General features: G+C 35.9%; 1 protein-coding gene across 7 annotated transcripts in view; it reads left to right on the top strand.

The window, feature by feature from the left end:
- ATG4C (autophagy related 4C cysteine peptidase) overlaps positions 1-26,978 on the top strand; it is an 83,765-nt gene extending 56,787 nt beyond the window's left edge. For 5 of the 7 annotated variants that reach the window (XM_030913026.1, XM_030913025.1, XM_030913023.1 and 2 more), the window contains exons 10-11: positions 2,231-2,350; positions 13,625-14,068. In XM_030913026.1, coding sequence (XP_030768886.1) covers positions 2,231-2,350; positions 13,625-13,891 — 387 coding nt within the window. In that variant the 3' untranslated portion in view covers positions 13,892-14,068. Of the gene's footprint in view, positions 1-2,230; positions 2,351-13,624; positions 14,069-25,697 lie in introns of those variants that run through there. The other 2 variants (XM_010370691.2, XM_010370692.2) reach the window with 2 other exon arrangements.
- Positions 26,979-27,952: the final 974 nt, after the last annotated feature.

Here is a 27,952-nt window from a genome sequence, read left to right as displayed (position 1 = left end):
AGGGTCCTGCTATGATGCACAAGCTGGTCTCAAACCTCTGTACTCAAGCAATCCTCCCACCTCAACCTCCTGAGTTTCTGGGCACAGGCATGAGCCTTACTCAAGTTCTTACACGAAAACTTTTTACCAGTGCTTTACTATAATATAGGATACCCTTGTAGATGAGTTCAAAAATATATTATTAGACCATGTACAAGCTTTTGGCCCTCCTTATCTCCAACTGGAAAAAAAGTTAAGAAGCATTCCTTGTTATTGTCTTTGGAATGAGCTGGGGAAATGGTTATTTGTAGACACTGTGTATGTAGAATAATTTCTTACAAATATGACTTAGAACTATGGTGTATACCCTAATATACTCATTCTTCTGTAAATTGTTGATTAACAAGTTTGTTTAGCTTTTCTGTGCTTTTCTAGATCTGTTTTAAATATTTCTTTGCAAATATAACAGGTGGATCAATGTTAGAAAAAGTCCAACTAAGATTATACTTGTATTGACTTAGTGCCATGGAGGTTCCAGTCTAGCTAGGTTGAATCTCAGTGTGTAAAGTAAGTTAGCTAAGCATTTTGCAGAAGTCATAGTTTTGAAAACTCGTTTTTTGGCCTATATTAACTGACATATTATTGGATTTGAATCTCATATGCAATTGAACTTTTCATTGGAAAAAAAGCAGCTTGAATGTGTATATTTTGCATATCTTTTGGTGATGATATGGGGTACAAATTGGGTCACTAGGATGTACAGGGAGAGAGTGACTTTAATTGATTTCACCATGAACATAACAAATATGACAACTTGTTTTTCTGCATTTTAATAGATAGCATGAAGTTAAAAATCCCTTAGTTTTAGGCATTGAATGTAGGGAAATTATAACTTTATGAGCGCAAATCCAGCTCCCCTCCTCTCCCTTACCCCCACCCCTCCCCTACCCCTCTGTTCCCCCCTACTCCCCTGCCCTCCTCTGCTTCTCCTCCTCCCCCTTCCCCTCCCCTCCCCTTAATGAAGATAGAATCTTGCCCTCTGACCCAGGCTGAAGTGTAGTGGCATGATCATGTCTTACTGCAGCTTCAAAACTTCTGGGCTCAAGCAGTCCTCCTGCCTCAGCCTCCTGAATAGCTGGGATTGTACATGGGAGCCATAGCACCCAGCTCCTAGATTATTTCTTAATTGAGCTTGTTCTTTAATTCAAATATTTCCCACACTTGTCTCCTATCTGCCCAGTTCTCTCCCTTTCCCACAAACTTGTTAATTTTTGTATATCCTTAGTTTATTTATATAAATATGAATATATCGTCTTACGTTCTTTTTAACACAAACTTATTTTTTCTACATACAGAAAAAGACTTGGTCACATCAGTGATTTTTAAGGACAGGCAAAGCATTTAAGCATTAAAAAAATTTTTTAAACATAGTACTAAGGTGTGATTGTGAAGAACATAAAGATTGCAATGATTACTTTTATATTCTGCCCTTTTTCTACTTTTGTATTCCCTAAAGATGCCAAACTCTAGCCAAATCCATTAGCAAGACAGTAGAGAAACTAGGGCAGCCTCCCCAGCCCATTTATATCTGTGGCACTGTGTCTGTTGGAGAAAAGTGAACTAAAGAGACAAAAGGACTGATGAGAAAGAGAGCAAGGACCATAATGGAATGGTTTCACCTGTTCCAGCCTGTTGTCTGAGAAGAAACAAGAATTAAAGCACACTCAAAGAGAAAGTTGAAGAATATGCAGTTATGTACTAATTGTGTGAATTGCTAAACCCCTCAAGTTGACCTGTTTTTATGTCAATATAGAACATTTACCTGAATCTGTATATTTGTTTAAAAAGTAAACATTACCCAAAATCTCCAACAAAACAGACTTAACTGCATTTTAATAGAAATGACTAACTCGATTCCAAGCCTTGTACTAGGCTGTGCATATCTTTTTCGTGTTTTCAAGTGTTAGAAATGCATACCACTTTTGACACGCTTCCTTTCTTTTGCAGAATGGCACTAATGTCACAAAAGGCTGAAATTTGGTAAATTAAATATATACAAAAGTTGGCTCTTGTGTTTTATAGTTTTGCAGAGTGGGGAGGACCATCTGCATAGGATGAACTAAAACACCATTTGAAAATCATGTTTATAGTGATGAGAAAAAGCTAGATAGAAAATTTTAAATAATAGTTTTATATAAACTTGTCTATCAAATAAAGATAAATTAATCCTAAAGAACTTTAAAAATTACAGACATTCCACTGCCCTTCTCCCAAAAAGATGTCGTTTCGAAAAATGGATCCCAGCTGTACAATAGGATTTTATTGTCGAAATGTTCAGGACTTCGAACGAGCTTCTGAAGAAATCACCAAGGTACCTTTATTTAAAATATTGTATTTGTAAATGACCTAATTTTATTAGAGACAGACTGTCAGAAGGTAAAAATCTGTAAATTATGATATTTTTAAAAATTTCCTCGAATGTTAATATCATTAGGAGTATTGTGAACTGAAAAAAAAAGCTATTTGAGGAATCTTAGCGTTTGAGGCAAATGAAATAAACTAGTGACCAGTTGAAAGTAGTGATTGGTCCACTAGGTGGCACTGTTGAAATAAAAATCCTTTTGCAAACTGTAGACCTGTGCAAGCAATTAGGTTATATTCTATTTGAAGAAGATTTTAAAAGGGCAATCCCTTAGGGGTAGGAAAAAAATTAATGAAGTATTTGATCAAGCCAAATTGTGCATTATTTCTTGTTAGTCCAAATGCTTCTTTGATTTTTTTAAAAAGAGAAATGGTATTTTTGGATTTCTCAGAACTGCTATATCAAATGAGCTGTGTTTTTACCTTCCAATAAGCTTGTCTAATCTGATCTATTCTACTTATAGGATCTTTGAAAGAGGTTTATTTAACTTCTTCTCATTACATTTATACTTCTACATTTTTTTGGTCCTTGAGTACTGCTAAAACATTTATGGAACCTTAATAGCTCTCTATATTTAGTACTTTAGAAAATAAAAAAAATACTACTTTTTAAAGAAGCAAGCATACTTAGATAGCTCTCTTTATTTGTATCAATAGTTAGGCTATCATTTTATGGTAAGTAAGACCAATACTAGTTATTTTTGGGAATTCTTTTTTTTTTTTAAGACCGAGTTTCGTTCTTGTTGCCCAGGCTGGAGTGTAATGGCGCGATCTCGGCTTACCGCAACCCCTGCCTCCCAGGTTCAAGCAACTCTCTTGCCTCAGCCTCCTGAGTATCTGGGATTACAGCATGTGCCACCATGCCTGGCCAATTTTGTATTTTTAGTAGAGACGCGGTTTCTCCATGTTGGTCAGGCTGGTCTCGAACTCCTGACCTCAGAATTCTTAACTGGAGCTTATGTATAATAGTAACTTATTACTGCTTTATTTCCAGTTAATTTTATTCGGGAAAGTGGACATAGTGAGTTGAAATTTTGTTTTTACAGTGTAAAAGTGGAATGATAAATAAAATGTTTCATATAAGCTAGATTTAGTTTACTTGACCTGCCATATGAAAGAGGAAATTTAACAGGAATATGACAGAAAAGTGAATGAGGAAAGGAGCAAATGAGATATGTGAGAACCATTCCATAGTCTTCATTTCTCACAGTTGTTCTCTTTTCATTCTCCTTTTTCAACATGGAAGGCCAGGTGAACATAACAAAATATATATTTTTCATCTTTCCTCCTATTACTGGAAATTAGTATATGCATTTGTATATTTTAATTTGACAGTTTTTTGTCTTTACAAAGTATCATGTGTATGCTAAAGTATACAAATACAGGTGATATTGTGATATTTATTGATGTTGATGAACATTTTCCATTAAAAAGTCCTATTTCTCTGTTTCTATTCATTTATTTTCTATCTGGACTAAAATAAATACGTTTAAAACAGTAAAGCAGTTGACTCCTAGAATAGAAACAAACCAGATTATTATTAGCAAATTAAAAAAAACAAAATTAATGAGTTGTGTGTTGATATTTTCTAATTAAAGACAGTTATGGTTTTTACATTGGAAAAATACTTAGAAATTATTACTCTTGAGCATCAGAATAATATGCATTAAGGTAAAGAGAAATTATATTGAAATGTCTTTTGGCAGTACTGAGAATTGTGTAAGAATCAATTAACTTTGCTGTAATAATACTGTTCTTCTTAAGTGAGTAGCTTTTTGTAGCAGTATCCAAAACTCACCATGTCAGTTAATAACACAGTCAGTTTCTTTTGCCTGGAAGGTTATAAGTTAAGCACTTGCCTTTTTTTCTTAAAAACTGAATTGGGCAGTTTTAGTTCGACCAGTTTTTTTTAACCTTTAAAAATTAAATTAACTTAAAATTATTTGTTTCTATATAAGATATATATTTTCAGTTTTCTTATTTTGAAAATGAAGCTGTTAGTCTAGAGTCTCATGTTTAATTCGTAATACCCTGTGAATGAATAACTCCTTATGCTATATGATTTTAAAATATTAATAAAAATTGTTAAACTGATTCAGTGTTTAGCAGAATTCAGTCTAGCAAGTATCTGCATAACTATCATATACAGAGCATAAAATGACCAGGATACAATCTCTGCTTTAGAACAAGGTGTAAAGCTTCCATCCTCAAGTAACATTTATACTTCAGTAGCGGGAATAAGACAAGTAGACATATATTACATTGAATATGATAAGCATCCATATGGAAATAGAAATAAATTGATAGAGGAAAGAAGAGGGTTGAAACGAGAGAGATGTCACATCTAAGTCAAAGTACTTTATTGTGATGGTCATATTTAAGAAGGGCTTTAATGTATAGGCTTAATTTCTGCTGGCTTAGGGAAAGAGAGGGGTTACTTCAAGCTGAGGAAATACCAAGAGGAAAAGTATAGAAGGAAAGTGGAGAGTTTGTCTAGAGAATGGCAAGTAGTCCAACTTGGTAGGTGCCAAGGCTTCATATTAGGCAGGGTTTCTGCTTCTGACTGCCTGAATCAGAATCCCTAAAGGTGTGGCCTGAGAGTCTCCATTTCTGACAAGCCTCCCACACAATCTTGTGTGCCAAATTTGAGAACCACTTGCATAAGACAGAGCATCCCAAAATGTGACACTTGTTTTTAGGTGGCACTAGGACAAACATTTTAATACTTATATTAACTGGCATATTAAATTTTTTTTTTTTTTTTTTTTTTTTTTTTTGGTGACGGAGTCTCGCTCTGTCACCCAGGCTGGAGTGCAGTGGCCGGATCTCAGCTCACTGCAAGCTCCGCTTCCCGGGCTCACGCCATTCTCCTGCCTCAGCCTCCCGAGTAGCTGGGACTACAGACGCCTGCCACCTCGCCTGGCTAGTTTTTTGTAGTTTTTAGTAGAGACAGGGTTTCACCGTGTTAGCCAGGATGGTCTTGATCTCCTGACCTTGTGATCCGCCCGTCGCGGCCTGCCAAAGTGCTGGGATTACAGGCTTGAGCCACCGCGCCCGGCCTTAAATATTATTTATTGATTTGTACAAGGCTATTTAAGTTAAAAATGATGAAAAGAAAAATATTAATCATGATAGAGATGGCTACATAACAAAAATAGTGAAAGAGGTATATAAGTCTCTGAGTTTTGGGAAACACTGCTGTAGGAAATACTGAAGGAAGAGGCTAGAAAAGTAGATTAGAATAATACCATGGAGAGTCTTGAATGAAGGCTGAAGAAGTTGTACTTTAGTAATATGTTGATTTTGTTAAATTAATTTTAAAATTTCAGGCATACGGAAATATAGAGAATAATATAATAAATACCCATGTATTACCACTGAGCTTAAGAAAATTACATATATAATTAATAAGTGTGTTTTCGTCCACCAATCTTATTCCTTTTCTTCCTTCCCAGTGGCAATCACTATCCTGAATTAGTGTATCATACCCATACTTTATATATCCATAAACAATATTATTTTACATTTATTAAATTTTTTGTTAATTTTTTATATAAAGAGATATATTCATCTGCAACATTTTTATTTAACAGTGACTTAGAGATTATTTATGTAACCGTACATGTTGGTCTAGCTTATTCATTTAAACAGCTGAATAGTGGTCCATTCTGTAATACACTCTTCTTATTTAAACTTACTTTCTTTGATGGTCATCTGGCTTGTTTCTGAGAACTTAAAACTCCTTGTTTTATTTGTTTAATTACAAATAATGTTTTAAATAATATTCTTGTACATATCTCTTTGTGTATGTATAATACTTTAAGCAGGGTTACATTAGATATACTAGATACATTACAGTGGAATTTCTGGGTCATAAGATAAGCGTATTTTTAGGTTTGCTGTATGTTGTTAAATACTCTCCAGAGTGATCATGCCAAGCAGTATATAAGAATTTCTTTAACATCCTTATTAACACTTGATATTGTCAAACTTTAAAATTTTAACCAATCTTGTGGATATGAATAGTACCTCTTTGTAGTTTTAATTTATATTTCCCAGATTGATACTAAGGTTGAACATTTAATCAAAGTTTATTTGCCCATTTGTTTCCTCTTTTGTGAATTTCCCATTCATTCTTTTTCTCTATTTTTCTATAGGGCTATTTGATATGAAGGAAATCTTTATAATTCTAGATACTTCTGCTTTGTTGGCTTTATGTGTTACAAATATATTCTCCTATGCCACTATTTTTACTTGTTAATTGTGTCTTTAATTTTAATATACTCAAATTAATAACACTTTTATGGCTTTTGAAATCTTTAATAAGCAAAAGTCATAAACATATTCTATACTCCTTCTGGAAGTTTTATGTTTCACATATAGAACTTGTATATGTTTTATTTTTTTTTTGAGATGGAGTCTTGCTCAGTCACCCAATGTGGAGTGCAGGGGTGTGATCTTGGTTCACTTCAACCTCCACCTCCCGGGTTCAAGCAATTCTCCTGCCTTAGCCTCCCTAGAAGCTGGGATTACAGGCATGCACCACCACGCCCAGCTAATTTTTGTATTTTTAGTAGACACAGGGTTTCACCATGTGGACCAAGCTGGTCTTGAATTCCTGACCTCAGGTGATCCTCCTGCGTCAGCCTACCAAAGTGCTGGAATTGCAAGTGTGAGCCACTGCGCCCAGTCTAGAACTTGTATATGTTTTAAAGTAGATATCTTTTTTTCCTCACATGGACAAATGGTTATTTTAGCATAATTTATCAAAGAGTCTGATTTTTCTTCATTGATTTCAATGTCTTCTTCAAGGACCTAGATTAGTACAGAAGCTGTAGAATTAAAGAGGAAGGAAGTACTTTGAGAAAGTTTGTGAAGGTAAATCAGTAAGACAGCCACTTAGAAAGTGGCAAGGGAAAGAGAGAGCTCACTAACAAGTCTGTTTTACATCTAGGTGACCAGGAGAACAAATTAATGGAAAAAGTTCATTAATACGATCATTCATTTAGTCAGCAAATACTTGAGTGCTTTCATCCCTATGACTCCACCAGAATTCCTCTTCAAGGTCACTAATGACCCTACGTTGCCAAGTCCATTGGTCGAAGCTCAGAGTTCATTCTACTTGTCATAACAGAAGCATTTGCTATAGGTGAACATCCACTTCACCTTCCTACATCTTCTTCACATTGGCTTCCAGGACACCAAACTGTTTTGGTTTTTCTCATTCTTCACTGATTGCTCCTTCTTTAGTCTTCTTTGCCTGCTTTCTTCCCCAGCCTCTTAATGTTGAGGTAGCTTAGGGCTTAGCCTTTAGTTCTGATATCTTCTTTATCTTGATGAACTCATCCAGTCATATAGCTTTAAATATCAATTATAATCCAAGATCGTATCTTTAGCCCAAAATTATTTTCCAAATTATAGATTATAATGTCCAGTTGCTATTCAGTGTCCCTTGTATGTCTGGCATACGCTTCCAAAATCAAATTCCTGATCTTCCTTCTGAATCCTGTTTCGCTTACAGTTTTCCTTATCTCATTTGATTGCAAATTTATCCACTGTCAGCTCAGGCCAACGCCTTGGATTATTCTTACTTCCCTTCTCTCTCTCATATCTCATAACAAATTGTAGATTCAAAGTATATCTAGAATCAGACCTCTTTTCACCACCCTCCCTACTGCTCTTGCAACACTGGTCTGAGACACTGTCGTTACTTTAGTGATCTCTTATGTAGTTTCCAAGCCTCACTTCCCTGCCTCTAGCTGGTTCTCAATTCAGCAGCCCCGTAATTCTTTCAAAACATAAGTCATACTGGGCAGGGGATGGTGGCTCACACCTGTAATCCCAGCACTTTGGGAGGTTGAGGTGGGCGGATCACCTGAGGTCAGGAGTTCAAGACCAGCCTGGCCAACATGGTGAAACTCCGTCTCTACTAAAAATGCAAAAATTAGCCAGGCATGGTGGTGTGTGCCTGTATTTCCAGCTACTCAGGAGGCTGAGGCATGAAAATAACTTGAACCCAGGAGGCGGAGGTTGCAGTGAGCCAAGATTGTGCCATTCCTCTCCAGCCTGGTCAACAGAGCGAGACTTTGTCTCAAAATAAAACAGAACAAAAAAAGCATAAGTCATACTGAAGCATTGGGAATAAATAAAAAACAAACAGAAACTGTAAGTCAAAGCACTGACATATCCTAAAGCATCTAGAACAGTGCCCAGCTCATAGTAAGGGTCCATTTTGTTGAATGACTGTCTAGAGCTGGATATGCAGTGGTCAACAAGATAGTTGAGACTCCTGGCTTCGTGAACTTACAGTCCAGTGGACATTAAACACACAAGTGTATAACAAAAGTTAAAAGTTTCATCAAGAAGAAAATACAGTGTCTTGAGGAAGAAAAATAGAAGAGACATAATTTAATTTGGGGAGTGCAAAAAATGTTTAATAGTATGTATTCACTGCATTTTCTGTGAGGATCTTAACATGTCCATGAAACCTGCCCTATTTAGATCCACCACACAATGAGTAAAAAATCACCAGGAGAAGAGTAAGTGTCTTTCTAATCATAATGGACCTAATAGAGTTTCATGTCTTGCTTTAAGACTCTTGAAAGCCTTGAATTAGGAGTAGGTAAAGGGAACAATAGAGTTTGGCATGATGGGGAGAGCAGAATTTCAAGTCAGTTTAGTAGTATCTTTTATTTCATTGAAATGGTCAACTGTGGAAATCCCTGTGGACAGGGAGGCGAATGGTCTAGGAGAGTTGAGAGTAGAAAATTTGAAGGTCAGATGAATATGATGAAATCAGGTTTAATGGAGTGCCTCCAAAACAACCATTCTTCTGTTCTTCGCCTTCTTCAGATTTCAGCATCTCTTTGGAATAGTTCTAGTTAGCACTGTCTCTAATCTTCCTGTTAATAATCTTCCTCCCTACCTCCCCTCATGTCTGAGTAATTATGTTGTTGAAATATTTTATGTTCTTTTTTCTTTCCTATATCATTTTTATTTTTTTATTTTTTTATTTTTTTTGAGACGGAGTCTCACTCTGTCGCCGGGGCTGGAGTGCAGTGGCCGGATCTCAGCTCACTGCAAGCTCCGCCTCCCGGGTTCACGCCATTCTCCTGCCTCAGCCTCCCGAGTAGCTGGGACTACAGGCGCCCGCCACCTCGCCCGGCTAGTTTTTTGTATTTTTTAGTAGAGACGGGGTTTCACCGTGTTAGCCAGGATGGTCTCGATCTCCTGACCTTGTGATCCGCCCGTCTCGGCCTCCCAAAGTGCTGGGATTACAGGCTTGAGCCACCGCGCCCGGCCATGCTATATCATTTTTAAATTACAGAAAGACATGTTATAAAAGTCTCCAATTGTGATGGTAGATTGTCTGTTTCTCCTTTAAGATCTTTTTTGTTTGTTTGTTTTATACATTTTGAGGCTTTGTTATTAGTTACATACAAACTTAGGACTGTTAGGTCTTCCTATTGAATTACAACTTTTAAATGTTCCTCTATCTCTTAGTAATATTTCTTACCTTAAATTCTGTTTTTGTACTTTGTGTCATCAAATACTTGAATCCTGTAGGATTTTAAATTCCACAAGGCATTGTGTTTTTTTTAAAGAGTCAGTATTACCCTTTCTGATGCCCTTCATTTTTTTTCCTGTTTTTACTCTGCTTCCTTTTGGGATCATTTCACTTTTCTCTGAAGAACTTTATTATTTCTTTTAGTGCTGTTACCTGGTGATAAATTCTCTCAGCTTTTGTTTGAACACATCTTTATTATGCCTTCATTTAAAAATGGAAACAATAGCAAATTTATAGAAAAGTTGTAAATATAATACAAATAATTTTTTCCTGAACCATTTGAGAATAAATTGTTAGCATGATGCCCCATTACCCTTGAATAGTTGAGTGTGTACTTCTTACTAAGAAATAAGGACATTCTCCTACATAATCACAATATAACTATCAGAATCAGGAAAGTGGCATTGTACATTATCACCATTTAATTCCCCCAAAATTATTCAGGTTTCACCAGTTGTCCCAATAATGTCTATGTAGCAAAAAGATTGAGTTCACAATAATATGTTACATTTATGCATCTTTAATCTTCTTTAATCTGGAGCAGTTAATCATCTTTTTTGATTTTCACATTATATTTTTTAAGATAACAGGATACATGTTTCTTAGTTTTTTACAGGACACTTTTGAAAATTTTGTAGATTGTCCTCTCAATTTGGGTTTGTCTGTACAGTTTCCTCATTAATTTCAGGTTATACATCTTTGCCAGATATATCACCAAAGTGATGCTATGTTTTTTTGACTGCTTCCTGGTGATTGGCGTGTGATTTTTATTGTCTCTTTATTGGTGATGCTAACTTTGACCCCTTGGTTAAAGTGATGTCTGCTGTCTGCCAGGTTCCAATCTGTCTTCGACATACCCACTTGACCTCCACCTGGACATGCATACCTACTTTGCCCAGCCCCGTCTAGTGGCTTTAAAAATGAATTGTTTGGGAGGGGAAGGGAAGAGGAAGAGCTTGCCTTTGTTGTTGAAGGATATTTTTACTGGATATAAAATTCCATGTTAGCAATTGTTTTCTTTCAGTATCTTAAAGATATTTATTCCATTATCACTGGCTTCTCTCATTTCTTAATAGACTTTGCCTCTCTAAGATTTTTATTTCTCAAGACTTAAATTGTCTTAATTGCTCTCAGATGCTTTCCAACAGTTGTTTTATCTATCATACTTTATCCTTTTTTTTTTTTTTTTGGAGACGGAGTCTCACTCTGGCCCCCAGGCTGGAGTGCAGTGGTGCGATCTTGGCTCACTACAACCTGTGCCTCCCAGATTCAAGTGATTCTCATGCCTCAGCCTCCTGAGTAGCTAGGATTACCGGTGCCTGCCACCATGCCCCGCTAAGTTTTGTGTTTTTAGTACAGCTGGTCTTTCACCATGTTGGCTAGGCTGGTCTTGAACTCTTGACCTCAGGTGATCACCCACCTCAGCCTCCCAAAGTGCTGGGATTACAGGTGTGAGCCACTGCACCTGGCTGTACTTCATCCATTTCTTGTGGCGGTTCTTGGTGGTAGGGTTGATTTGATATAAGCTACTCCATTATGATGCTCCTAATTATTATATTTATAAAATACTTGTTTTAGCTATTTTTTTAAGGTGTAAGATGTGACTATAAACTAAAAATATTTTTAAAATTTGTAACACAGAAGTTTTGTTTCTGTATTTCATTAGAATTTTGCCATGAGTACTATTTAGAGAGACATGAGATTAAAGTTGTATCTTCTATTCATCCAAAGAAATTATGGTACTGAAGTAAATTATAAAAGTGAAGTAAAATAACAAATGAAAAGAATTTGATTATTAAATAAATGACAACTCCATTTTCCTGGGTGCTTAGCCCAAAAACTGGATCCCTTGCTCTGTCTCACGAACCCCATGTCATACGCATCAGCAAATCCCATCATCTGTTCTTTAAAATGTACTTAGAATTTGATAATTTCTCACCACTCTCATTATTACCCTGGCCCATCTTCACATCTTCCTTGAAATTATTCCGGTAGCTCCCTAACTGATCTCCCTTGCTCTGTCCACAGTCTAGAAGCAACATAGCCGCCAGAGTGATTTTGTTTAGAGTGTAACTAAGATTATGTTAATTTTTTAAAGAATCTTACAGTAGCTTTCTAACTCAGAGTGAAAGCCCCAACTCTTACAAACCCACAAGGCTTTATGTAAATGGAATCTCTGCTTCTCCCTGCTGCCTCTTTGAGCTCATTCCCTATCATTCTTCCTTAACTCTCTTGAGTACAGGCACACTAGTCTCCTTGAAAATGATCAGTGCCCACCCCTGTTTCATGGGTTTTGTTTGTTTCCTGTGCCTGGCATTCTCTTCCTACAGATATTCTCATGGTTCTCTCCCTTCTTTCAGATCTTTACTCAAGTGTCACATTCTTAGGTCTTCCCTGGGCATCCTTTAAACATTTGGAATTCCCTTCCTTCATTGTTTTTTCTCCTTAGCACATATCACTATACACATATATGTATATATTCTGCTGTATCATATATATATACACATTCTGTTTAGTTATCTATCATCTCTTTATTCCACTGGAATGTCATCTCAACAAGGAAGGATTTTGTTGGTTTTGTTTATTTTTGTATCCCCAGTGCTTAGCACTGGCTATCACATTGTAGAAGGTCAGTAAATAATATTTGTTGAATGAAGAAATGAATTAAAGAGACTTTGTTATAAAGTTGTCTTACTTATAAGTTAGTAAAGAGGTCAGTGATTGAGTTATAGAAAATCTACAGTGTGTTTTTACCTAGTTCTTCTATTTTCCTTAAATTGCTGTGTATTTATCTTAAAACTGGAATAGTCCTTTTATTCAATGCACAACTCAAAATATGTTTTGTTCAAAAAATTAATTTTCATATTTATCAAAGTAGGGCATACACTAACTTTAAAAATGGAAATTGCAATAAAAGGCTTATGCTGAAAATCAGGGGTCCCTTGCCATGTTACTTCCCACTCCACAGAATACCTCCTCAGAGATATTCACTTTTAACTCTTTTAGCTATTTATTTAGAATTTTACCTCTGCATTTCTAAGAACAATAAGTCTTCCCTTAACATCATTGATAGGTTCTTGGAAACTGTGACTTTAAATGAAACGATACAAAATGGAACTGGTTTTACCATAGGATAATTGATATAAACAAGAGTTAAGTTCCTAAGACATAGTTCTTGTCACAGAAGCATCACCAAACTTACAAATAAAGACTTAAATACTTCTAATATTAAACATTGAAATAAATATGAGCTGTACTTGTATTTAAGAAAGATTAAGGTATTTCACAGATGACGGAACATTTTTAAAAAATAAATAGCTACAAAGAGAACTAAGGAAATGAGAAAAGGAATGGGAATACTAACTCCAAGAAAAACAAAGCTTAGAAAAAAAGAAATGTAAGATAATTGTTTATCTTACAGTTGTTGGTGGATCAGTGAGCGACAGCAGTTGTGGTGGTGGGTTAAATCAAGGAATAGTTTGCAAAGCGAAAATTGTAAGAAGCACCTCCTACCACCACACAGTTCCATAACAATTACAAATCTGGCAGGCTCACTGAGCGCTTTGTTGCCGCGTGTTTATTGTTAAGCATTTGTATGATTGTTGTATACCTTACACATTTTTATTTGGCAATAATTTGTATATATTCATTCTCCAGCTGGCCTATTCAGTTCAGGTTGTAGGTGGCCGGAGACTCTTCTGGAGGCTCAGGACGCAAGGTGGGAAGCTACCCGGCATAAGGTATACTCACACACACCCCACTATTCTCCCAGACTGGATCAGTGCAGACACACCAGCTCACCTCATGTTTGGGATGCGAAAGGAAACCAGAGAACTTGGAATAACCTACTTACACAGGCATGAGGAGAATGTGCAGACTTCACACAGATGGCTGTGGCTGGGAAGTGATTTTTTTTCTTCATGAACATTATAATCACACAACGTTGAACGAAATGACATTATTTGGGGACCTGCTGTAATGTGCTTATTCTGCAATTTCTTGATTAGTCCATTGTAAACATTCTTTGTTATTTTTCAGTTATAGTACTTGAGGATTTAACGGTCTTCCCACACCCTTTCACCTTGTTTCTCTTCTCCTAGCCATACTCACAGTACAGTTATAAAACAGATTTTGGTTAGTCACTATTCAGTGTTCACATTACACCTCCATAATACTGTTTACTAATCACATAATGTGCTATGATTACATTTCTTTTTTCCTGTCCTTTGTATATCTTGGAATTAGTACTCCTTCCCCCTTTTTTCATATCCTTAGTTCTGTTTTTACCTATTTATTTTTTTTCTAAATGTTCAGTTGTATCTGTCAACTACCTAGCGGTAAGTTTTTCATAATTATAAACATAGGAAAAAATCTGTTTTTTTTTCCTGGAGATCTGCTCATTTCTGTTTTCTGTTCACTCTTGTCTTAACTGTTCTCTAGGCCTGGTGCGGAGTGGTCAGTTTGGAACTTCCTGATGCCACTTTCCTGTATTTGATCTCCTATCTTCTGAATCTTTTAGTTTATTCCTTTCTCTTGCTGGAGCATATTTTGTAGTACCTTCCTATGGAAAACATGCATAGATGGTAAATTTTTTGGATTCCTGCATGTTGACCAGCTTTATCTTTTAATTTATTGATACTTTAATTGGATACAAAATTCTAAAATGAAAATAATTTTTCCCCTGAACTTTAGAAGCATTGTTCCACTCCCTTCTAGCATTTAGGGTTGTTAAGAAGTTAATGTCATTCTGCATTATTTTCCTCCAAATGAATTTTTTTTTTCTCTGAAAGTTTTTAGGTTAGAATCCCAGCTCTATCACCTAATTGCTGTGTATCTTTAGTCACACAGCTTCCCTTCTTTGTGCATCAGCTTTCTCATGGAATGAAAATACTAATAGCTACCTTTCTCTGTAACATCACTATGAGGATTAAAGATTTAATAGACTAGTGCTTGGTTTATAGTAGCACTAAAATATTAGCTATAATTATTACTGTTATTTTTATTTTTGATACAGGATCTTGCTGTGTTGCCCAGGCTGGAGTGCATTGGTGCAATCATAGCTCACTGCAGCCCCTACCTCATGGGCTCAAGCCATCCTCCCACCTCAGCCTCCTTACTAGTTGGGACCACAGGTGTGTACCACCACAACAGCTAAGTTTTACATTTTTTGTGGAGACAGGGTTTCACTATGTTGCCCTGGCTGGTCTTGCACTCCTGGGCTCACACAATCCTCCTGCCTCAGCTTCCCAAAGTTCTGGGATTACAGGCATGTGCCACTGTACCCAGCCAGCTACAGTTATTTATCCCTAATATCTTGAAGCTTCATTATGTGTCTTGGTTTGCATTCTTTGTCATTGATTGTCCTGCTTCCATTATGGGAAATTTCCTTGAAATTAAAAATAATTGTTTCTTCTCTTTGTTCTTACCTTCTGAAACCCTTATTCTACAGTTTGGATCTTCTGAATTGCTCCCTAATTTTTCTCTTTTTTCCTTCTGTTTCCCATGTCTTCATATTTTTGTCCTGGAAGATTCCCTCTGCTTTACCTTCTACCTATTCTATTGTTCTTAAATTTCAATTAGGATGCTTACATTTTTAGTTGTTATTGATTTTTTTTTCTATTCTTTTTTCATGTAATTCTTTTCTTTTTTGTGGATGTAGTTTCTCTTTTCCCCTAGAAAATTAATTATAGTAATTTTGAAGTTTTCTTCTGTTTCTTTTGTTGTTTATGCTTCCTTCTGGACTCTTTCATGTTTTTGTTTGTTTGTTTGTTTTAGACGGAGTCTTGCTCTGTCGCCCAGGCTGGAGTGCGGCAGCATGATCTCGGTTCACTGCAAGCTCTGCCTCCCGGGTTCATGCCATTCACCTGCTTCAGCCTCCTGAGTAGCTGGGACTACAGCGCCCACCACCATGCCCGGCTAATTTTTTGTATTTTTAGTAGAGACAGTGTTTCACCGTGTTTGCCAGGATTGTCTCGATCTCCTGACCTCATGATCTGCTTACCTCAGCCTCCCAAAGTGCTGGGATTACAGGCGTGAGCCACCACGTCCAGCTGTTTTTTCTTTTAATCATCTGGTTTTCCTTTATATGCTTTCCCCCAAATGACTAGTGACCTTCTCTCTGTTTATATTTAATAGTAAGGCAGAAAAAAGCTGAGTAGAAGCTCCATGTGTTTGAACTTGTCTTTTTAGCTGTTAACTTTCATACTAGGATGATCATATAATGAACTTGCCTTTTTGTTGGGTAACCCCCACATGTTAGTAAGTGGTGGTCTTTTCTCTGGAGTTGTTTCATTTTCTCAAAGAAAAGTTCTGCCGTATCTTAAGAGCCTGTGGAATGAATATATGTTGTCTGCTTGAGCTCCAGGAGCAGGAAGTGAAGGATACCGAGGACCCTACGGTTTCCTATTTTTAGACTGACAGTTACTCAGCTTCTGAAGTCATCACTGTGTCTAGTGTACTGGAGTTCATATCATTTTCTATTCAGTTTTTCCAAAGAATAAATCTTCATTTTCCTATATGGGGGATGGCTGGAGAGGGGGTGAAGAAGGGTATTGGTTGCAAGGAGGGACCTGGGAATTGAGTTCATACAAGTTTTTGTCAGTTCCCTTGGTTTTCCTTTTGGGTCTACCCTCTGCTTTCCGTGATGTCTCTGGCCTTTGTATACTGTTGCTCTTCAAGTTCCGCAAGACGAATTTGCTTACTTTTCATGGGTATCCCACTGAAACATCTCCTTCCTAACTCACAAACTTGGGTTGCATTTCCCCTGCTCTGTTGTGTTGTAAATGGCCTGATGTAGATTTTTTTTATTTTATCTCATACCCCCTTTTATTCTTATTTTTTTCATTTGTTCTCAATTTAATGATTATTAATCATTTGGTCATTCAAGGATAAACATTGCCGATTCATTGTTAATCTTATTACCTAGTAGTGCTGGTGTTTGAGGACAGAAAATCACAAATGAAAATGTACTAGGGAATGAATTACTTGATTGTAGAATGTATATCAACACAGGGGAAAAATTTACAAGTGGCTAGTTGAGTTCTAGCTGCAAAACACAATTTATGTTATAGCCATTGAATCCCTGAGATCTTAGAAGTTGTTTGGTCCAAAGCTAACATTTGTTGAGTCTTCACCTGTGGTATATTATCTCATTTAACCAACCAAACCTTCTGAGATAGTTACTTTTGTCTCCATTTTACAGATAAGGAATCTTATATTTAGAAAGGTTTAGCAGTTTTCACAAAGGCCACAGCTAATAAATGGTGGTACTGCGATTCACCTGAGACAGTAACTCAAGACTGTGTGCTCATAAGCACTATGCTGTGTAGTCCCCTATTTATACATCAGTCCATGTTCCAGACAGTTGAGTATCTAATCGTTATTTCAGGTTATAGTGAGCTAATGACTTTTCCTGGAAGTATTTTCAATTTTCAGATAGACCCTTATTGCTAAAAACTTTCTTCTTTTGGTGAGTTGAAATCAGCCTGTATGTAGTCTTACAGAGTAAGAGAATAGGTTTGCTCTATAGTCGAGTAAGAGAATAGGGTTGTTTCCCCTTCTAGGACAATTACTCCCATTTTCTCCAGTGGTACAGAGTTTCCCATGCCCATCACTATTTTCGTAAAGGTCTTTTTGAAATCACTTTAGTGTTTCAGGCTTATGTTCACCTAGAGGTCCTCCTTCTGGTTCTGTGTTTTCCACATGAAATGTGAGGGACTTTGTAACTTTCTTAGGTCTTCTATACTTCTGGGATCTAATGATAGAAACTGAGTTCTTTTAAAATCTTCAGCAGCTTATAGTTTAGTTGGGGAGACATGAAATGGATGTTAAAGATAAATGACTGTACAATTAAATGCCAGAAGACTAATATTATGATAGTTCAATAATAATGATAAAGCCAACACATTAGATGCCAGGCAATCTTCTAAGTACTTTACATATATTAGCTGATTTAATCTGCACAACAACTCTGTGAGATAGATACTATCATTACTGACATTTCACAGCTAAGGAAAATGAGACAGGTATAGTAATTTGATTAATAAGTATCAGCCAAGTTTTGAGCTGATACTGTCTAGCTCCACAGTGCATGTTTGTAATCCTTACATTGTACTAGACAAATGTATAGGACTTTGGAGAAGGGAATAATCACTGTAGAGTGAGATAGTTGTCAGTGGAACTTGGACTGGAACTTTAAGTACTGATGGAGTTTAGTACAATCAGACAAGAAGTATGAAGGATGGCTAGATGATAGAAACATCCTGAGCAGAACCACCAAGGTCAAATGTTGTGGGAAATCTATGGTAGGATATTTATGAGGTAGACTGTTTAAGGGAGCAGTGAAACCTATATCTTGTGTTAATTTGGCTTATAGGGACCTGAGTGATCTGGCCCTGTGTACCACCCTTACTGTTTTCCTCTACCTGCAAGCCACACTGGCTTGCTTTCTGTTCTTTGAATATGCAAAGTGTGCTGGCATCCTAGGGCCTTTGCACTCTCTGATTTCCCTGCCTAGAGTGCTCTTCACCCAGAACTTTTATGTCTGGTTCCTTATTGTCATTCACAGGGGTCCCCGCCCTGGACCACGGACTGGTACCAGTCTGTGGCCTGTTAGGAACCAGGCCGCAAGCAGAAGGTGAGCGGCAGGTTAGCAAGCGAAGCTTCCTCTGTGTTTACAGCCATTCCTATCACTACTCACATTACAGCCTGAGCTCTGCCTCCTGTCGGATCAGCGGTGGCATTAGAGTCTCATAGGAGTGTGAACCCTATTGTGAACTGCGTATGCAAGGGATCTAGGTTGCATGCTCCTTATGAGAATCTAATGCTTGATGATCTGTCACTGTCTCCCATCATCCCCAGATGGGACAGTCTAGTTGCAGGAAAACAAGCTCAGGGCTCTGATGGATTCTACATTATGGTGAGTTGTATAATTATTTCATTATATATTGCAATGTAATAATATAAATAAAGTACACAATAAATGTAATGCACTTGAATCATCCTGAATCCATCCCCACCCCCCAGTCCATGGAGAAATTGCCATGAAATCGGTCCCTTGTTCCTGAAAGGTTGGGCACTGCTGGTTATTCAGGTTGCAGCTTGGTCTTTTCTGACCACACATCCTAAAGAAACCTTCCAGTCCTTCCCGAGCACATGAGCCGGTTTTATTTTTATTGTGGTTCTCATCTCTGAATGGTGTACAAACACCATTGGTTATCTGTTCAATACTCATCCCTCTTTCTTTTTTGCTGAAGAATCCTGATTTTGTTTGCAGTGACAGTATCCACCAAATACTCATTTTTCTAGTCTCCTATTTCTTTAGAAACACTTTGGTGTAAGTGAAATATAAGTGGGTGTGTGCTGGAAGTTTCTGGGAATGCTTTGCTCTCCTGCTGTAATGGGATGTAGATGCAGTGCTGTTCTCTTACATCCACCTGCCCCTTCATTGAATATAAACTAACACTTGGGGTTTCAACAGTCCTATTTGATTCAGAGAGAAAGGTCAAGAGAATTGTAGAAGCTGTTCATCTGATATCAATTAATCAAAGTAGCAATGTCAGACTGGTGAAAACAGTTCGTATTATTTGAAATTGTTGTTTTTGTTTTCTATTTTTTATTTATTTGTCACTTGCAACAAAATATTCCTAATTAATGTAAATGATGTTGCCATTGATAGAAATGGAGAAGTCTGGAAGAGAGCTACTTTTAGGAGGAAGAAATGGAAATTTTATGATCAATTTAAATTGATGTTGCAGTCATGCCTCCACTGACTACTGCTGGAGGTGGTAATGGTTACACCAGAACAAAACTACCTATGCTCAGATCCTGACTGTGTCAGTTACTAATTGTGTGACCTTATACGAGTCACCTAATCCCTCAATATTTCAGTTCTCCCATCTGCAAAAACATGGATGATAATAAAGCCTGCAGAGAAATTGTTGAGACTGATAGTAGATAATATTAAGGAAGAGAATATAGAAGGAGTGAATGTAGAGAGAAGATAAAGGAACAATTGATTTTTATCTGCATTTCGGGATGTGGAAATAAGTAGGGTCAATGAAGGAGGAGATGGAGAATAAATCGTTCAGAAAATAGAAGGAAAAACAGGAAAGCAAAATATCGCAGAAATCAGGGAAATGGTATTTTAAGAAAGAAATACTCAGCAGTGTTGATTGCAGTAGAAATAATAGAAACTAATAACAGGCCTTTTTATTTGAGGGCTAGAAGAAAAGTATTTTTTTAAGAGAGTGTTTTAAGTACAGTGAGGGGTAAAAGTTGGATACAAGGATTTAAGATTTTGTAGTGAGGAAATAGGATAGTTAACATCACTTGCACACTTAGCTTAGTTTAACTATATGAGCTCTTGTAATAAAAAACAGGAATATATTTTTCCATGTATACTCTTTATTATATACGGTCATACATTGCTTAATGATGGGGATATGTTCTGATAAATGTGTTGTTAGGTGATTTCATTGTTGTGCAAACATAATTGGATGTACTTGCACAAACCTGGAATGGTATAGCTTACCACATACCTAGGCTGTATGGATGGGTTGAGTATATCCCTAATCTGAAAATCTGAAATCCAAAATACATCAGAATTCAAAACATTTTGAGTGCTGACATGATACCAAAAGGAAATGCTGTTTGGGACATTTAGGATTTCAGATTTTGGATTTTTGAATTTTCAGCTTTGGAATGCTGAACCAGTAAGTGTATATAATGCAAATATTTCAAAATCTGAAAAAAATCCAAAATGGAAACACTTCTGGTCCTAAGCATTTCAGGTAAGGAGTAGTCAACCTGTATAGCCTGTTGCTCCTAGACTACAAATCTGTACAGCATGTTACTGTACTGAATACTAGAAGCAATTATAACACAATGGTAAGTATTTGTGTATCTAAATGTATCTAAACATAGAAAATATATTATAAAAAGATGGTATAAAAAATTAAAAAATGGTGTACCTGTGTAGGGAATTTACATGAATGGCACCTGCAGGACTGGAGGTTGCTCTGGGTGAATCAGTGAGTCTATGGTGAGTGAATGTGAAGGCCTAGGACACTACTGTACACTATGGTAGACTTTATAAACACTGTACACTTAGGCTACACTAAATTTATGAGAAAACATTATATTTCTTCAATAATAAATTAACCATATCTTTCTGTAACTTTTTTTTTTTTTTTTTTTGAGATGGAGTCTCGCCCTGTTGCAGGCGGGAGTGCAGTGGAGCAATCTTGGCTGACTGCAACCTCCACCTCCCAGGTTCAAGCAGTTCTTTGCCTCAACCTCCCAAATAGCTGGGATTACAGGTGCCCACCACCACACCTGGCTAATTTTTGTATTTTTAGTAGAGATGGGGTTTCACCATCTTACTGTAACTTTTTAACTTTATAAACTTTTAAATTATTTTTAGTTTTTTGACTGTTTTATAAGCACTTAGCTTAAAACACACATTGTACAGCGCTACAAAGATATTTTCTTTCTATTCTTATTCTAAGATTTTTTCTATTTTTAAATTTTTAAATTTTTTTCCTTTTAAACTTTTTTGTTAAAAATGAAAACACAAACATACACATTAGTTTAGGCCTACCCAGGGTCAGGATCATCAATACCACTATCTTCTACCTCCACGTCTTGTCCCACTAGAAAGTCTTTAGGGACAGTAACACACATGGAGCTGTCATCTCCTATGATAACAGTGCCTTCTTCTGCAGTGCCTCCTAAAGCACCTGCCTGAGGCTGTTTTATAGGTAATTTCTTTTTTAAAAAGTAAAATGAGTACACTCTAAAATAATAAAAAATATTGTATAGTAAATACTTAAACCACTAAGTCATTTATTATCAAATATTATGTACTGTACATAATTTTATCTGCCATACAATCGGTTTGTTTATACCAGCATCACTACAGACTTGTGAATAATGCATTGTGGAATGACATTATGACAGCTGTGACAACACTAGGTGATAGGAATTTTTCAGCTCCATTATCTTATAGGACCACTGTCGTATGTGGTCCTTGTTGACTGAAATGTTATTATGTGGCACATGACTGTACTATTTACATTACTATATATTTTACATTTACACATATTACTGAACAGGGTTGTGTGCACAAGATTATGCATATCACCCTTTAAGCAATTTAAAGACTTGTTAAAGGTGATTTTTGACAATGCTTGATTTTGCAATATGGGCTGACTTTAGAGCTTAACCACTACATAGGGTATAGCTCTAGTGTGGTGAATATATGCTACATAGCTGTACACTGCCCTGTACTGGGTATAATTTTATATATGTGGTGGCAGGGACTAGTGGAAAAAGTTTTGGCTTGAGGAGAAGCGATCATCTCCTGGTTCTATTTCTGTCCTGCCAACTACTAGCTTTATTATGGTATACATTGCTTAACTTCTGTTCTCCAGCTTTTTCCTTTGTAAATTCTGAAACCTGTCAACTCAGTACGTGTGATAAAAATATTTGATCTCCTGAAATCTATGCTTTGCCTTTTAGCTAATAAAGTAGATTCAGTGTAGCTTTTCTTTAGCTGTGTTATTACAATATAACAGAGTGTAGAATTGCCTGTTCTAAAGTTGTTGAGCAAACCACTGAATTCCCTTTTAAAAAACAACTATGAGATGGTTAATTCAGTTACCTTAAAAATTTTTTTAAATAATAGTTTTCTCCTACTATGTAATAGAAGAATTACATGTTAGAAAGTTTGAAAAATAGGCTGGCCGTGGTGACGCATGCCTGTAATCCCAACACTTTGGGAGGCAGAGGCAGATGGATCACTTGAGTTCAGGAGTTTGAGACCAGCCTGGGCAACATAGTGAGACCCCATGTGCATCAAAAAATACAAAATTAGCCAGGTACGGTGGCACATACCTGTAGTCCCAGCTACTCGGGAGCCTGAAGTAGAAGGACCATTTGAGTCCAGGAGGTCGAGGCTGCAGTGAGCCGTGATCATGCCACTGCACTCCAGCATGGGCGACAGAGTGAGAGTATGTTTCAAAAGAAAGAAGCTTGGAAAATACAAGTGTGTGTGTAGACACACACACACACACACAGAGAGACACACACGAGAAAAATCACTATTTCATTCAGAGATAACAATATTTCGTTATCTTTCCTTTCAGTCTTTTCAAAATATATATTTGAAATTATTTTAACATAATTGAAACTAAATTTTATAACTTTATATCTTTTTTTTTTTTTTTTTTTTTGAGACAGAGTCTCACTCTGTCACCCATGCTGGAGTGCAGTGGCACGATCTCGGCTCACTGCAAGCTCCGCCTCCTGGGTTACGCCATTCTCCTGCCTCAGCCTCCCGAGTAGCTGGGACTGTAAGTGCCCACCTTATTTTTTGTATTTTTAGTAGAGACGGGATATCACCGTGTTAGCCAGGACGGTTTCAATCTCCCTACCTCGTGATCCGCCCGCGTTGGCCTCCCGAAGTGCTGGGATTACAGGTGTGAGCCACCGTGCCTGGCTTATATCTTGTTTTTTTAGGATTATATAATAAACATTTTCCAAGTTTTCAAATAATTTAGATTAACTTTTATTTTGTATAGTGTCTCCATGTGACATAGATAGCCTAAATTGTATTTTTTCATTTGGATTTTATATCATCCATTATGGAAGGACTTTTAAGGTTTTGACAGTGTAGCCATTCTTGTAATATAAAATAGAACACTAACCTTTTTACATTTTAAAATTTCAGAATCAAATTGTGATTAAAGCTGCTATTATAAACATCCATGTGTAGGATTTTATGTGGACATAAATTTTCAACTCATTTGGGTAAACCTTTAATATATTGTTAATTTGATACTCTTTAAAATATTTACATAAACTCAGGAAAGTTTGGAAAATAATTCTCCAAGCCTGAATCAATAAATATTGTGCATAAGGAGACCATTTGCAAAAAGATTTGCAAAAAGTAGATGCATTTTTAAATTAAAGGGTAGCGCGTTCCTTTCTGACATTTTTTTTCACCTGGGACACAGATTTGAATCTTAACTTTGATGAGCAACTTAGTCCTGTATTAATAAACCCGGATAACTCCTTTCTTAATCTTGAAAGAAAGGACTAAGAGATGATAATGTTAACTCTGCTGTGTTGATCTCAAAATGATATGTGGATACTTGCCCGTTAGATGCTGGACTTTTACAAGTGACATTAAATGAATATAAAAATGACAACAGTTTTTGGACTATATTCTAGCTGTTGGCTGGAGGTGAAAGATGATTAATCAGATGCCGATAGTCTCTGCCTCTTATTTTTCATTTTACACATTTTTGCTCTTGTCTCTTACCTCTTTTGTAGGATATAAATAAATTTCAGCAATGTATAAATAAGCACAGTATGAACTATAGGATCTGATTTTCGTCATGTCTAGTTTTGTTAATATTGATTGTTTTTAAATGGTTCATTTCCATTCAGTTAAAAATATGTTTTATATAGCTGTCTCATTGAAATATTTTTAATTTTATATCATATGCTAGGCCTACCTATCTGGCCATGTTTCAAGAGAATCTATAAATGTAATATATAAGAAATTGATGATCCTTCAGGCGAATGTTGACATTTGAGACAATGTAGTTTTACCTCTGAAATTATCTTTTAAAAACAAATTGCATTTAACTGACAACAATTATGATATATGTAAATATTGTATTCTTTTTAGCATTCTCTGTAAATTGCATAGTAACTTTTCGGAATCCCTGTGGCCCTGATTACCTATTGAAAATTTCTTTTTGTCAGAACATCCTTTATTCAAAGTGTTTAATTCATTTTTTAAGGAAAATCATTAAAATTTTTGAATAGAACTTGTTTAACAGAAATATTTAAAATTGTTGATGTTATACTTGTGAATTCCAAATTGATGGGCTATAAAGATTGTGAGTATCCTCACAAAATTCTAGGTATTGCCTTTTTTTTGTATGTAGTGTAACTTTAGAAGATAATATGTAAAATGTGGATTATTACTATTTGTGAGAAGACCATTTTTCATGTTGACTAGATTATTGTAGAAATAGTTTACTTAAAATATTTTTTAAAAGAGAATCTTTGAAAAGACCAAAGTTATTTTTTAAAAATAACTTTATATTATTGCTTTTGATCTTCTTAACAGTTCTCTGAGGTAGAAAAATTGGATTTCTTTTGCTCTGTTTTTATACTCTTGATCTTAGCCAAAAAGCCAAGCAGTGATTGCCCTGTTTTATAGATGTTATTCAGGTAGAGTGATGTGTCCAAGGTCACATCAAGGTAAGTTACAAAACAGAGATTAGAATGGACCTTCTGACTCAGTTTACTGCCTAGATTACCAAACACTCTTTTACAGTATTTTACCATAGTCAGTGATACCATTTTGTTTCATTGTCTATTACTACCTAAAGAAGATAAATTACAACCTAACTCTCTAGTATTTTTTCAAACTAATGTGACCAGAAAACTTACTTTGGGGAAGTGGGAGGTGTGAGTGAGCATATTCTTTGATGATTTAATCCTAATGAAGAAGCATGTATTTACCTATAAATAAGCAATACAATGCTAATCATTTTTTGTCTTTTAGCCAGAACAGGTAAAGGAATAGCACTGGGTGAATGTAAATGAAAGAAGCTAACAGGGGAGGTTCAGGGCTAAAACGGTAGATTTGTCATGTGGTCTTAGTGTGCACTATTGCATCCAATAAGGAATTCTTCTATACTTTCTGTTACAGATGCTGAAATTTTCTTCTAAGGAGAAATATCCCTTATTTACTTTTGTAAATGGTCATTCCAGAGACTATGATTTTACATCTACTACAACCAATGAAGAAGACCTTTTTTCAGAGGATGAAAAGAAACGATTAAAAAGATTTAGCATGGAAGAGTTTGTCTTGCTTTAAAGATTAATACATTTGTGCTTGATGAGAAGAATTCCGTTGAAAGGGGAAAATGAAGAGAAACAAGTGTATTCGAAATGTTTATTTTCACAAATATCTTAATTTTTTATGTTCTTTAAGAAAAAGAACATTTGAAAATATAAAAGTTTAAAGATATTTTTCTAAAAGAGGAATGATTTAATGAATCTTGCTTTCTAATAAATAAATTGAGTGATTCTGGTTGCATTCCTGTTTCCCTAAGATCTACTAGTGATAATTCTGCCTTAACTGTAAGGCTTTTAGTCTTCAAAGTCTTCCACCTGAGCCCATTGTTCTCATGGAGGTTTTGTGATATTAACCCTCCCCCAAAGACTGGGATCACCAAATAGTTTCAAAATTCTCAGTTTGTACTAATGACCAGAAGATCAGAGAAGGAAGCTTTAATGCTGTCTAGCCTACTGCTATTAATGCAATCAAAGAATGCTTTTGCATATGTGTTGATAATTAAATAGTATTTGTTAACTGTGATATGCATACACTTATATAAGCAGAATTATGAGTTAAAGTAATATTTCACAATATGATTTTTATAATGGCTCCTCATTATGCTTGCTGTTGAACCTTTTATGAGGAGTGAATATAAAGTATTGGTTTTCCGTCACAAATTTAAAGGTTATGTTATTAATACTATTATAACTGCATCCAATCAAATCAGATAAAGGCAACTATAAAATAGTAGTAGTGTTTGTTTCCTATCCCAAGGGCAAAATTTTATGGGAACTCAATTTATTATGCAGTTTTCAAATCTAAAGTACCAAGAAAGATGTCACTAGGTTCTCTTCTATGTGATTTTTGTTTTTTTATATAAAGCAGTGTAGTGGTGTTTAGAAGCTGAGGCCACCTATAAGGCAAATCTGCCTTAAGTGTATTATTTGTTACTTAAAGGCAAATTTGTGATCTAAAAGTACAAGAGTGATTATTGGGCTAGGATTATAAAATATGTAATAAAGATGTGAGAAGATAAAATGCTTTTGTTTTGGTTTTAATGTTGGGATTATTTTAATCCTTTCATTTGAAAAATCGATGTCTCAAATGAATTCTGTTCATTTATAATAAATGCATATATTGCTTTGAAAACAATATTAATTTTTTTAAGTGGAGCTTTCATGTTTCAGTGTAGAAACGTTACTTATAAAGACATAAAATTGTGTATCATCTAAAGTCATTGATCTCTTCCATCAGAAAACCTATTTGTTTAGAGTTGCATGTAAAGCTGAAAGAGAGGGTGGGCGGATTGTTTTAGTATACCTGATGAGAAAAATCAGGTTTGACATTTCTCATTGAGGATGACTTACTGGATTGAAATAAATAGTCTGGAATCTAAAAATTTTCTTTAGTCTAGATACAGACAGGACAAATTAAGTCCAATACTAATTTTCCTAGACTGTCAAAGCAATATAGGAACCAGAAGCCAGTGGTATACCAGATTTTATACAGTGCAGTCTTCTGATCTAAGCTATTGCAATTTACTGTTCCTACATAGCTGCAGTATTCACAGGATTCTACAGTAAACACATCCAATGAGAGCACCCATACCTTGAAGTGGGTCTGAACCAGTTGTCAATGTTCTTACAAGAACTAATATGAAAGCTTAAGAGCTGCAGAGTAGCATTGTTATTTCCTCAACATATTTAGGGATCATTTTTAGGTAGATTATTGGAATGAGACAAGATTACACCTGGGCAAAGTTAATGTGAGAGGAGGCAAAAATTTCCTTTACATTGAATTGTATGGAAAACACTTAGTATATTTTACAGACAAATCTTACAATACAGTCATCCTCATGACTGGGAATAAATGTTTGGAATCAAATTGTTTTACATAATATGCGCACATAACAGTATTGACTTATATGTGTAAGTGAATGAATGCATGCATGATAATTGAGAGAGGGTCAATTTATTTTGCCTGGTAATTCACCTTCAGTCAAAGACCAGCCAAAAGTTATGCTAATCTTTTATTTGGAAGGCAGCAACAAAAGTATATCATTAGAGTTAGAATAAACGTACTGTACATCCTGGTTTCAGACTTTGTTGTGAACACAGATTTCA

The sequence above is a fragment of the Rhinopithecus roxellana genome, chromosome 12, assembly GCF_007565055.1.
Source record: "Rhinopithecus roxellana isolate Shanxi Qingling chromosome 12, ASM756505v1, whole genome shotgun sequence".
Classification (NCBI taxonomy): Eukaryota; Metazoa; Chordata; class Mammalia; order Primates; family Cercopithecidae; genus Rhinopithecus; species Rhinopithecus roxellana.
Note: the sequence above shows the minus strand (reverse complement) of the source record. Positions and strands in the feature narration are given on the sequence as shown.